General features: G+C 42.4%; 1 protein-coding gene across 2 annotated transcripts in view; it reads left to right on the plus strand.

Moving 5' to 3' along the window:
• The window catches only part of Smyd4 (SET and MYND domain containing 4), a 46,365-nt gene that overhangs the window by 22,473 nt on the left and 10,046 nt on the right, over window positions 1–13,846 (plus strand). For both annotated transcript variants that reach the window (XM_087570567.1, NM_001105810.1), the window contains 3 exon segments: window positions 3,179–3,323; window positions 6,972–7,061; window positions 9,721–10,882. In XM_087570567.1, the coding sequence (XP_087426693.1) occupies window positions 3,179–3,323; window positions 6,972–7,061; window positions 9,721–10,882 (1,397 nt within the window).

Here is a 13,846-nt window from a genome sequence, read left to right on the forward strand (position 1 = left end):
AAACCTGATGATATAAATTCAGTTCCTGGGACCCACATGTTACTAAGAGGAAACTGACCCTGAAAGTTGTCTTTTGCCCTCTGCATATGCACTGTGGCATACACATGACCTATAGAAGCAAATCTTTAAAGAGGGCAAGTTGTAGTTTTAATTGTGATTCCTTCTCTGGCTGAAGTTACTTAAGAGAAGCTTTACTTTTTCTTGTCATTTTTGGGGGGTGAGGGGGTTTGTTTGGTGGGGTTTTTTTTTGGTTTTTTTTTTTTTGTTGTTTTGCTTTTTTGTTTTTTGAGACTGTCTCACTGTGTGTATTTAGCTGGCCTGAATTTTTTTTTAAAAATTTATTTATTTTGTGGATTTGAGTACACTGTAGCCATCTTCAGACATACCAAAAGAAGGCATCAGATCTCATTACAGATGGTTGTGAGCCACCATGTGGTTGTTGGGATTTGAACTCAGGACCTCTGGAAGAGCAGTCAGTGTTCATTAGCTGCTGAGCTCTCTCTCCAGCCCCTGGCCTGAAATTCTTATATAAACCAGACTGGCCTCAGAGTCACAGAAATCTACCTGCCTCTGCCTCTGCCTCCTGAGTGTTGGAATTAAAGGTGTATACCACCACACCTAGTATCTTGTCTCTTTTGTTCTTACTTTTATTATTCATATTCTACTTTGTGGTATTGTGGTAAAAAAATATGATGAAGTTTATATAATATAATTTCTCCTGATTTGAAAATATAATATTTGATATGATAAATATACGTAGTTTTTATTTATATGTAAAATTATAAGTAAAACATTTATGGGACTGAAGAGAGTCAGTGGCTAAGAGGCTTTGCTGCTTTTCTTTCTTTTGGGGGTGGGGTAGAGATAGTTTGAGGCAGGTTATCTCTGTGTAGTCCTGGTTGTCATAGATTTGCTTTTGTAGACTATGCTGGCCTTGAACTCAAAAAAGTCTTTCTGCTTCTGCTTTCCAAGTACTGGGACTAAAGGCGTGTGTCACCACTGCCACCCAGCTTTTGCTGCTCTTACTTCCCAGCACCCTGTAACTCCAGCTCCAGGAAATCCAACATCCTCTTCTAATCTCTGTGGAAACTTATACACACATGCACATACGTGCACATAAAAAAATAAAAAATAGGGCTGGAGAGGTGGCTCAGCAATTAAAAGCACTGACTGCTCTTCTAGAGGTCCTGAGTTCAAATCCCAACAACCACATGGTGGCTTACAACCATCTGTAATGACATCTGATGCCTTCTTCTAGTGTGTCTGAAGACAGCTACAGTGTGCTTATAATAAATAAATAGGGGTTGGGGATTTAGCTCAGTGGTAGAGCACTTGCCTAGGAAGCTCAAGGCCCTGGGTTCGGTCCCCAGCTCCGAAAAAAAGAACCAATAAATAAATAAATAAATAAATCTTTAAAATAAATAAACAAATCTTTATAAATAAATAAATAAATAAATAGCCTTTTACCAGCATTTAGGAGGTTGAGGAAGGAGGCTTGTAGGTTTGAAGCCTGCATGTGTTAGATGCAAAGACACGTTGAGAAGAAAATTGAAGCTGGGAGTAGTAGCACATGCCTTTTAAGTTGCCAACAATCCCTGGGTGCATCACAGAGGACGACAAGTTGTAAAGTGGACATGAAGAGGTGTTAGCCCTTATGCAGTCTGCAAGGACATTACACAGGAAGTCCTATGCTGTGTTTGCAAGTAAACCTAAAATTATTTCAAGCTAAAAAGGTTGTATTGCACTTCATTTTTAAATTTATTTTTATTTTATGTATATGATTGTTTTGCCTACATGTACGTATGCTCACTGTGTGCATGCCTGGTGCCTATGGAAGCCAGGGGAGTGATACTGGATCCCTTGGAACTAGAGGTATGGCTGGTGGAAGCTTCTGTTTTGGTGTTGGGAGCTGAAACACAGAGCTATCTCTCCAGCCCTCATATATTATCTATCCACTTACTGTGAGACAAGATATCGCTGTGTTTCCTTGACTGTTATGGAATTTACTATGTAGACCAGAGTGACCTCAAACACACAGAGATTCCCCTGCTTCTGCCTCCCACATTCTGTGGTTAAAGGCATGCACCACCACACTCAGCAAGTTTTTTTTTTAATTATTTGATTTTTTTGTGGTTATGTGTGTACACATTGATGTAGAAATCAGAAGACGGGGTTGGGGATTTAGCTCAGTGGTAGAGCGCTTGCTAGGCCCTGGGTTCGGTCCCCAGCTCCGGAAAAAAAAAAAAAAAAAAAAAAAAAAAGAAATCAGAAGACATCTTGTAGGAGTTCTCCTACCATCATGTGGATGCCATTCAAGTTCAGGTTGCAAATTTGGTAACAGATGCCTTTGTAAGTTGAGCCACTAGTCCCCCCCCCCTACATACTTTTAATATCCTTTGTGTAGTGTGGGTGGTGTGTGTGTGTGTGTGTGTGTGTGTGTGTGTGTGTGTGTGTGTGTGTGTGTGTGTGTGTTATGTGCCCATGTGTTTGGAGAATAAAAGCTTACTGTCTTGCTCAGGCTAACGTCCAACTGATGGTAATCCTACTGTTTCAGTCTCTTGATGGCTGGGATGGTGTAGGTCTGAACCATGCCCAATCCTCACTTTTTCTGCAGTTTATTTTTATGTTTTTAATTGTGTATATGTTTCTGTATGTGGAGATGCGCACATAAGTGCAGATACTCACAGAAGTCAGAGATGTAAGATGCCCTTGGAGCTAAAGCTGCAGATGGCTGTGAGCCATCTGATGTGAACACCAAGTGAACTCGGTCCTCTGGGCCACCTTGCTAGCCTACAACTAGAATTCCAGTGTATGCAGTTAACTGCTCAGCCACCCCCTCAGCTCTCCTCAGTATTTTCAACATAGTGTAAACTGGAGAGCACTCCTTGGTGCAAAGATTCTGTGTAATTTATCATTGTTGGACTGTGTGGTCCAAGTGATGATTCATTGACCACGGAGTATGAGATAGAGTCAGACATTAGCACTCTCTGCTCTGAGTGGGTCTCCCTGTCCCTGTGTCTCTGAGATCAGGGAGGATTCCCCTATTGGATCACGTAGTGCATAGAGCCCTGTGTGCACTACGCTCTCAGCCACTTGTTGCCATTTCAAGTACAGAGACTCCAGAGTCTTCCTTGGACTAACAGGTTTCTCTGTTTTGTTTCCCTCTTTCTTCACAAAGACCTGAGGACGAGATGTTCTTGAAGCAACTTTCTAGTAGTTGCTCCGTGGAAAAGGACTCTGGTGCTCCCCTTTTCTACAGAGAAGAAGGAAACAAAAGGTTCCAAGAGAAGGAGTATATGGGTGCTGCAGTGCTGTACTCTAAGGTAACCCGCGTCCCACCAGCAGGTGGATGAGACAGAAGGTGGAGTCAGAGTGCAGCTCATAGAGTGCAGCTCATAGAGTGCAGCTCATAGCCAACCGATTGCTTTGCTTGGCTGGTTGGTTGGGTGGTTTGCTTTTTTGTTTCTTCTTGTTAGTAGGTCGTATTGGACTTGGGGAAAATACAGTAGAATTCTATTGTTGATTATATTCGCAAACAAAAGATAAGTTTATATGTCCTGAATTTCGGCAAGATTCTTCCCATATTCCTTCAAACCCATAGTAGCAACAAGCTTATTGGCCCTTTGCCAGGGATTCTCACTGAATTGCACACCACTTGTCTGAAGAACTGATGAAAATTTTAGCTTGATAGTTCTAATTTAGTGAATAGCTAGATTTTTAGCTAGCCACCTTGCTAGCTTACAGCTAGAATGACTTTGGCTGAGCATGGTGGCACTTGCCTTTAGTTCCAGCACTCAGGAAGCAGAGGCAGGTGAATCTCTGAGTTCAAGACCAGCCTGGTCTACATAACAAGTTCCAGTCTGGCCAGGGATATGTAGTGAGACCCTGTCTCAATAAAGTAAGCAACCAGAATGACTTAGATATTGCTTTAAGAAAGAAAGAAAAGAAGGAAGGAAAGAAAGAAAGAAAGAAAGAAAGAAAGGAAAGAAGGAAGGAAAGGAAGAAAGAAAGAAAGGAAGAAAGGAAGAAAGAAAGAAAATGAGTGAATTTGCTATAGCTTAGTCAAGCTATATTTTCTTGGTCATATGTTAACATATTGCTATTAATAACAATCAACAGATACTTTACACTAACCATGACAAACTATATGTTTTAATTATTATTTTATATGTATGAGTTTTCACCTACATATATGTGCACCACATGTATGGTTGGTGCCCAAGAAGCCCAGAAGATGGCATCATATTCCCTGGAACTAGAGTTACAGATTGTATGTGGGTTCTGGGAATCGAACCCATGTTCTCTGGAAGAATAGCCAGTGTTCTTAACTGCAGACTTATCTCTTCAGGCTTTTAGCACTGTGTTACTCTTACTGACTGGCTTCCATGGAACCCTGAGAAATTTCCTTATATTGCTTTTTCAGAGATCTCTATGGGCTTAAAGCAAAAATATGCCAAACTCTTGATCTGAGGTTTTATATATTAAAAGAATGGAATGAGCCTAGTAGGTTGACACACTCCTATGATCCAAGTTTCAGGAAAGGAAGAAGGTCAGAAGTGGAAGGCTAGCCAGTCTTAGCTTTGTAACAAGGTTGAGGCTAGACCCTGTCTAGAAGGAGAGAAAGAAATGTAAGGTAAAAGTGAGGTGTAGCTCCAAGCTATACAACTTGCCTGGCAAGCATGATAGCCAAGGTTTTTGTTCCCAGCCTTGGGGCTGAGAGTGCTGTACATGTCCCGCATCTTTAAAAGTCAGTATTCAACCCTTGGAATTAACTTTCCTAAAAATATCAAAGCTACAACATTCACTCTACAAACATGTAAAAGCCCTTCTTTGTAATGGTGTCAGAAAGTATTTGGCTTCAGTCTTATGCCTTTACATCCTAAACATTATCCCATGGAAAGTTGCTCAGTGAAAATGGGTAAAAATAAGAAAGGAGGGCCGGAGAGATCCTCAGGACTTGAGAGCACTTGCTGCCCTGACAGAGACCCTGGCAGGAGGTGGGACTCCCCACTGCAGGGAGTCCAAAACTCTCTTCTGGCCTCCACAGGCACCCACATTCACACACACACATACCACACACATACACATAATTTTAAAAGTAAAATAAATCTTTTAAAATGAGTTTGACACCAGCCTGGGCTACACAAGACCTTGTCTCAAGAAGAAAAGTGATGAAGGCTTGCTGTGGATGGAGAGGAGATGCACTTCCTATTCCGTGAAGCTGGTATTTTGGTGATTATGGTGCTTTGCAATTTTATAGAGAGCTGCTATTTTCTTTCTTTTTTAAAGTAATGCTTGTTGTTTTGTCTGTAAAAGTAATAAATGTTACTTTGGAAAATATAGAGAAGTATAAAGAGTAAAAAAAAAAAGTCATAACCAGTGATAAGTACTGTTAACATTTCTGCCTCTATCTGGCCAGCCAGAGCTTTTCCTGTGAGGATGTGTTTTTCTTTTACAAAATGGGGATAATGCTGCACTTACTGTTTTGTAACCTACTCTTTCCCTCCAACGATTTATTCTACCCATTTTCTCACAGTATTAAATTTTCTGCTCCAAGTAATTTTCCATAGCTAACTCTGTGTTCTATTACAGAGAAGAAATGTACTTATTTTAAGATCTAATATTGGCATATTATTTGGCATTATGATGCTATAATAAGCCTCTTTCTGTATAAATATTTATGTACAACTAATTTTTTGTTCACGATGAATTAGTAGAAGAGCAAAGTACTGGGTCAGAGAGAATATATCCAAGCCTTCGAGAGTGATACAAAGCAAATAAATAAAATACATATAATATATTAAATTTTAAGAATTGAGGACATAGATCGGTGTTATAATGCTTACCTACCATGCATGAAGCTCTGGCTTCAAAACCTAGCACCCTACCGCAAAACATTTGCTCTGTCTTGCTAAATTGTACTGCTCGTTATCAGACTACTGTGTACTTCCACTAGCGACATAATGAGCATGTTCTTTTTTTTTTGGTTCTTTTTTTTGGAGCTGGGGACCGAACCCAGGGCCTTGCGCTTCCTAGGTAAGCGCTCTACCACTGAGCTAAATCCCCAGCCCCAATGAGAATGTTCTTTATCCCACTCCTTTGTCAGGTAATCTGTTCTTGGTTTTATTTTTCAGTGCCAAATTGATGGGTGAAAAAGTACTTCAGCTAGCCTAGAACACACAGAGAACTCCCTTATGGACTCAAGTTTTATTATCCTTTTATGATCTCTAGAGTTTTGGTTTCATGAGTTTGTTTGTTTATTTTTTTTTTCTTTTTTTCGGAGCTGGGGACCGAACCCAGGGCCTTGCGCTTCCTAGGCAAGCGCTCTACCACTGAGCCAAATCCCCAACCCCTGATTGTTTATTTTTTATTCGTTTGTTTTGTTTTACTTTTTCTTATTCATTTTTTTATTTCTTTATTTTTTGTCTTTATTTTTTTTATGACTGGTTCCATGTGGCCAAGGATAGCCTAAACTTTGTAGCAGAAGCTGGCTTTGAATTTCTGATCTACCTTTCTCTACCTCCCAAGTGCTGGGATTAAGGCACATGCCACCACAGCCAACAATGCCTAGGTTTCTTTATTGGAGTTAGAATGGAATTCCTCCAGCATTACTTTTACTCTTCATAGTTTCTTCCAGAGTTATTACACTTTCATTTGTTACGTTACGAGTTTGGTCTATTTACACTGGACTTGGTGGCAAAGGCCTGTAATCCAGCTACTTAAGAAATTGAGGCAGCGGGATCAGGTGAGCTTGGATGAACTGACAGAAGTGGCAGAAGTTGTGTCTGACCCTGCTGTGGTCAGTGTTGGATCTTTATTTCCTCGTTGATCTTCGGAGGCTTGCTGAAGGGAAGTAGGTGGAGCAGAGGGCTCAGTATTTTCCCTAATTCTGTTCAGTCTTTAGTAGCAGATCCTCATTATCTAAGATGCTGAGTCCCATTCATCCCTGTGACTGGCTCCTTGTTTTTCAGGGAGTGTCACATTCCAGGCCTAACACTGAGGACATTTCATTGTGCTATGCCAATCGCTCTGCCGCCCTCTTCCATCTGGGTCAGCATGAAGTGAGTATTGAAGTACCGAGGGCCCTGCCTGTGGCTCCAGTGGAAAATGAGCTCCTCTCGGTTTGTCTGCACACACTGACATTAGTTAGCTTGGAAACGCTCATATCCACCCAGACCCATTGTTTCTTCTGACTCATGTCACCTCTCATAATTGACCACAACAAATAGTGTTAGTTGACAAGAAAAAACTATGGCATTGTCCACAGGGCATGGATTGGATCCAATAGACCAGTACTCCTCGGTGTCCATATCAGCCAGATGTGCTGCTAATGGCATTTTAGATTCCAAATGTGTCCAGATATTACCTTGTTCATTGCTTCTTCTAAATAAGCTAGGCACAAAGACTGGAAAGATGGCTTGATGGCTCTTCCAGAGGCTGGGTTTGATTCCCAGCCCTGACATAGCAGCTCACCACAGGCTGTAGCTTCATTTCCAAGGGGTGTAACATCCTATTCTGGCCTCTACAGGCAGAAAGCACAGACAGACATGCAGGCAAAAGACATACACACAGAATAGCAGTTTGAGAGAAGATATTAAAGAATTAGGCCATGCTTTAGATTCCCCTCTGATGACACAGCTCTTCTGAAGTAACCATGGGCAGTATGAAAGTAAAAGGTGCCCAGCTCCGCCCAGGAGCAGCAGTGAGGCGCTTACCGTGAGTGGCTTCCTCCCTGTCCTCTAATTGCTGCAACAACAACTGTGGAGCATTCTGTCCATGGATTGTAAGTCAGGAAATAACAAAAATTAGATCTATGACCAGGCACTGGTGCATGCCTATAATCCCAGCACTCAGGAGGCAGAGACAGGTGGATCTCTGTCAATTAGAGGCTAGCCTGGTCTACGGAGGGAGTCTAGGCAGCCAGGGCTATACAGAGAAATTCCATCTCAAAAAACAAACTGTTTTAGGAAGATACCTGTGAGCTATCTGACATGTGTAATAGAGGTGTCTAAGGACAGGCTCTAAAATATCCCACATGTATGCCTTTTTACAGAAATTGGTTACACACTGGAGTTAAGGACTATTGGAATAGTTGAATGTTCACACTCACTGCCCTTCAAATTAAGCAGAAAACAAGGATCTATCTGGGCCTGGTGATACACAACTATAATTCTAACATGTAGAAGGCTGAGGCATGCTATGTGTTTGTGGCTAACCTGAACTACATAGTCAATACTGGATAGTCAGAGGGCTGCAGACCTACTAAAACCTGAAAAACAAAAAAAAAGTAATAATCTGGGATTTTTTTTCCTTCTTTTAAAGCATAGAGTGTTGCAGAATGTCTTTGATTTTGTTCAGATGGCTGCAGAATCTAGAAAAGTTGCAGCTGCCATCGCCGCTGCTGCCACTGCTGCTGCTGCCACTGCTGCTGCTGCCACTGCTACTATTAGCCTGTGTGTTTATCAGTTTTGTGGTATGCTTTAGCTGTGCTGTCAGCTTTAGAATAACATATCCCAGTTTACCTTTTTAAATTGGCCCTGTACAGAAATTAACAGCCATATCAGTCTAGACACATTAAACTCCATTTTTCCACTTATATAGAAGTAATGCACTGTATTAAATATTCAGTCTTATCCACATGGGTTTGACTACAGAAACTAACAAAGTATTCTCTAAATAATGAAAAAAGATCCAAGAATCCGACCGTAGGGCCTAAGAACTTAGACTCCTAAGGACAAGTGGAGAAAAACTTAGGAAGAATTCATCCCTTCATCACTCCCTATATTGATCATCTGTTTTACTTCTAATAATAATGATCATTTATTGAACATATCCAGGAGTTCCTTTCATCACTTTAGATATATAATTTATCTTATCCTAAAAGGGTCTACTGATGAATCAGCTCTTTTTCAGATGAGAAACAAAGACATTGAAAACCTAACTTGCCTGTGTAAGATCACACCTTGCCTCTTACTCACTCAGTGAATATTCCTTTTTCTTGAGACAGAATCTCACTATGTGGTTCTGGTTGTTCTCAAGCTCAATATATATACCAGTCCAGGCTTGTCTCAAACTCACAGAGATCCGACAGTCTCTGCCTCCCAAGTGCTAGGATTAAATGCATGCGTCACCAAGCCCAGCAAAACCTACCTTCTTAATTTTCTAAGACTTTCTCCTCTTAAAAAAATGGAACTATTGGGCTGGAGAAATGGTTCAGTGGTTAAGAGCACTGACTGCTCTTCCAGAGGTCCTGAGTTCAATTCCCAGCAACCACATGGTGGTTCACAACCATCTAATGGGGTCTAGTGCCCTCTTCTGGTGTGTCTGAAGACAGGAACAGTGTACTTATATAAAATAAATAAATAAATCTTTTTTAAAAAAAATGGAACTATTGAGCCGGTAGTGGTGAGACAGGCTTAATCTTTAATCTCAGCACTTGGGAGGCAAAGTATAACTGTCACTCAATCAAAAGATCATACAGGAGCTGAGATCAATTCCCAGCATTAGGAGGGGAGGGAAGGAGATGAATGGGAGGGAAGGAGGAAGGAAAAGAGAAAAAGGAAAGATCATGAAACAGAACCCAGGATGTAATTTAAGGCCTAAGCTCTCGGCTGAAGTTGCCCACTCTCCATGGTCCTTTACATGCCCATGGTTTTTCGTCTTCAGCACATAGTGAAGAGTAGAGACCACGGGTCATCCTGAATTTCCTTTTGTTTTCAGGCATGTCTTAAAGACATAGTGAGAGCAGGTATGCATGGGTATCCTGAAAGACTGCAGCCCAAGTTGATGATTCGTAAGACAGAATGCCTGGTGAACCTGGGGAGACTCCAGGAGGCAAGACAGACCATCAGTGATCTGGAAAACAGCCTCACTACCAAGCCAACCCTGATGCCTTCCTCTCATCAGATTCTGCAGAGGAATGTCCAGCAGCTAAAAATGAAGATCCAAGAAAAGGAGACTCTCCCAGAATCTTTCCCTGCAGCTCTCACCAAAGCCTTGGAGGATATGGCCCTGGGGGAAGAGAACAAACAGATTTCTGGGGCGTCCCTCTCTGTCAGCTTATGCACAGACCCTCTGAAAGGCCGCCATCTAGTTGCCACAAAAGACATTCTCCCAGGAGAACTCCTGGTGAAGGAAGATGCTTTTGTAAGTGTCCTTAACCCAGGAGAAATGCCACCACTGCGTCATTGCCTAGAGAACAAGTGGGATACTAGAGTTACCAGTGCAGACCTCTACTGTCACCGATGTCTGAGGCATACTTTGGCCACAGTACCCTGTGGTGGCTGTAGCTATGCCAAGTATTGTAGCCAGGAATGCGTGCAGCAGGCGTGGGACCACTACCATAGCACAGAGTGCTCTCTGGGGGGGCTACTCCTCACACTCGGGGTCTTCTGCCACGTTGCCCTGAGGATGACTCTTTTAGCCAGATTTGAAGATGTGGACAGAGTTATAAGGATGATTTGTGACAAGACTGGTCGCAAAGATACCTGTTTACCCGAAAGCAAGGATCTGGTCAAAACATTTGGTTACACAAATCAGGGGGAGAGTGAAGAGAACAGCGAAACATGTGAACCCTCCATTCCTGGATGTAATGTCAATGGGAAGTATGAAAATAATTATGATGCTGTCCTCAGCCTTCTGCCCCATACTGAAAAACACAGCCCAGAACACAAATTCATCTGTGCAGTCAGTGTCTCCGCACTGTGCAGACAGCTCAAAGCTACCAGCTTGCAGGCCCAAACCACGGGCTTAAAGTCCCCCAGGCTGAAAGCAGTGACTCCAGGGCTGTGTACAGATTTGACTGTTTGGGGAGTAGCCATGCTGCAACACATGCTACAGCTGCAGTGTAATGCCCAGGCGATCACCTCCATATGCTACGCCGGTAAGTCATGAGTGTGGTTTTTTACTTGCATTATTGGTATTCCAAGAGCTAATGTTTAAGGAGAAAAAACTATAAAGGAAGATTAGCATCAAACAAATCAGTGACCTAAAGGAAAGCACAGCTGTCCTATGTATCATCATGCTGTTGAGAAGCTGTGAGCACACACAGAGCTTGCGAGCTCCAGACAGGATGACTAGGAGTTCAAGACAACTGTAGTCTGAACTATGTGAGCACTTGTCTCCTAAAAACTTGTGGTGACAACACATTCCTTTAATTCTAGCCCTCAAGAGGCGAAGGCAGGCAGATCTCTGAATCTAACCTAGTCTATACAATATAGTGAGATCTCCACCAGGTTACATAGTGAGATCCTGTTTCAAATAAATAAATTAACAACACTAACAGTAAATTAATTAAAAATTTAAAACTAGAGTATTTTTAAACTTTTATCCATTTCGAGTCCATGAGTCAGTTCTCTTCTACCTTGTGTGTCTTAGAGATCAAACTCAAGTTGTTAGGCTTAGGAGCAAGCACTTTTACTTCTTGAGCCATCTCCCCAACCATCTAGTGTTCTTATTAAGTGGTTTTCATTTATCAAAAAATGCCTTTGAGGGCCTGGGAAGACGGCTCGGCGGTATCGCACATGCTGTGGGAGCATGAAGACTGGAGTTCAAATCCCTGGTAACTTCCTGTGTGTGGTGGGAAGTGATCATCCTCCATAGGCAAGCACATGCCTGGGCCCTCAGACATGCACAAAGAAGAGAACATTCTCTTTAAGGTGGTGTTGTTGTTTTGGGGGTTTTTGTTTTATTTTTTGCCCCCCCCAAACCCCCATTGTACTCCTTTAATCTCAACACCTAGGACAAAGAGGCAGGAGGATCTTTGTGAATTGGAGTTCAGCTTGGTCTACATAGCAAGCTCCATACCAACCAGGACTACATAGACAGACCCTGTCTCAAACAAAGAAAAATATTTATTTTATATGTTTGAGTGTTTTGCCTGCATGTATGTTTGTGTACCACATGTATGTCTGGTGCCTGGGGAGGCCAGAAGAGGGAATCAGTTTCCCTGGAACTGGAGCTCCAGACACTTATGTCTGAGAGCTAGGAATCAAACTGAGGTCCTCTGGAAGAGCAGCAAGTATGGCTTAATTGCTGGGCCATCTCCCCATCTCCTTTTCTAGTTAATTATGCTGAAAGGGAAGAAGGTAGATGTTGCCTAAACCTAGGATTTATTTACAGATTAATACTCTGTCAGCCTAACTAAACTACAGAAGCTTACTCCTCAGACTTCATATTACATTGTCCAGATTTTGCCATCCTTGTGTGTGTGTGTGTGTGTGTGTGTGTGTGTGTGTGTACAGATCATCTTAATTTAACTGCCAATTTATACAATATGTAGGTGTTCTTTGTGACATGGATTTTTTTCCCCCATCTTAAAGCAGTAGGATTTGAAAACTAGCATTTATGTGGCCCATGGTTCTATTAAATCACATTTCCAGTTAGTCTCTGAGGTATGTACTTTGGGATCTAGCTGCGGTTCTGTGTCTTACACTTGTCCCTCTCAGGATATCCAGACACTGCTGCACACTGGGCTGGAAGGGTGAAGTGGTCCAGGATGAGTGGAATTCTGCAGCATCCCTGTCCAGCTGGGCATGAATGCTGGGGGGCAGGAAGGGATGGGGGAGAAGGCCTTTTCCAAGGACCTTCTTAGTGTTACAGCTCTTTTAGGTGAAGACCTTCTCCGACGATCTTATCTTGTGCATATTTTTTTATTCAGGATGAGCTTGTATGCATATACTTTATTTGAGGTAAATCAAGGGTTATATAGTTTTAGGGAAGGGGATAGGACTATCCAGGGTGGGCAAAGTTCATTGGCTAAAAGCTAAGTACTGAGATGCCTCATTAGCATGGGGAAGCTTTCCAGGTCTCAGGTGCTTGCTGAACAGGTTCCTTAGGGGGTTGGGAGGGTGGCTGCAATTTCACCAAGGTCATGTATGGCAGAGGGTATGGGGGTTTCAGGCTCCCCAGACAAAGTCAGAGAAGGAGGAGCCCTGGTAAAAGAAGTCCCCCATTTTGAGCCGAGCTTCAGAAGGCTATCAAGACAATGAGAAACTTTGACATTAATTAATTAGCAGGGCCCAACAAGTGTCTGTATTCTTTTCTGCCTTCTTTGACTCTTTGAGCCACTGCTACAAAAAATCCAAATCTGGGCCAGGAAGATGGCTCAGCAGGTAAAGGTGTTTGCCTCTAAGCCTGAAGACCTGAGTTGTTTTGATTGGGTTTGGTTTGGTTTATGTTTTTTTGAGACAGGGTTTCTCTGCATAGCTCTGGGTATCCTGGAACTTACTCTGTAGACCAGGCTCAACTTGTAGAAAGGTCACAGTACATGTATCCAGGTTAGGAGTCAACTTTTCAGGAGTGGAGTCTGTCCTTCTACCTGATTTTGAGGCACAGTCTCTCTTGTTCCTGCCCCCTACACTTTGTACATGATCTTTAAGACAGTTATTCTGTTTCCACCTCCCATTTTGCCCTAGGCATGCTGGGCTCAATGATACCAGTCACCACATAAGCATGGGCACCAGAAGAGGGCATCTGGCTTACATGGAAAGTTACCATTTTGCTAGCCCCAGAAAATGTATTTTCAACAGGTGTGGTGGTACACAATTCCAGCATTCAGGAGACAGAGGCAGGTAAATCTCTGAGTTCAAAGCTAACCTGATGTGCAGATCAAGTTCCAGTATAACCAAGGCTACCCAGAGAAACCCTGTCTTGAAAACAAACAGAAGAGCCTTCTGTGTTCTGTTCACAAAGGTGACTGCTATAACAGTAATGGGCGTATTTGCGCTTGCCAAGAATGACAAATAGCATGACACCCTTAGTCCCAGCACTCGGGAGACAGAGGCAGAAGGATCTGTGTGAATTCGAGTGTCTACCAAGTGAGTTCAGCACAGCAAGCGCTGTTACA

Source organism: Rattus norvegicus, chromosome 10, assembly GCF_021556685.1.
Source record: "Rattus norvegicus strain SHRSP/BbbUtx chromosome 10, alternate assembly SHRSP_T2T, whole genome shotgun sequence".
Taxonomy (NCBI): domain Eukaryota; kingdom Metazoa; phylum Chordata; class Mammalia; order Rodentia; family Muridae; genus Rattus; species Rattus norvegicus.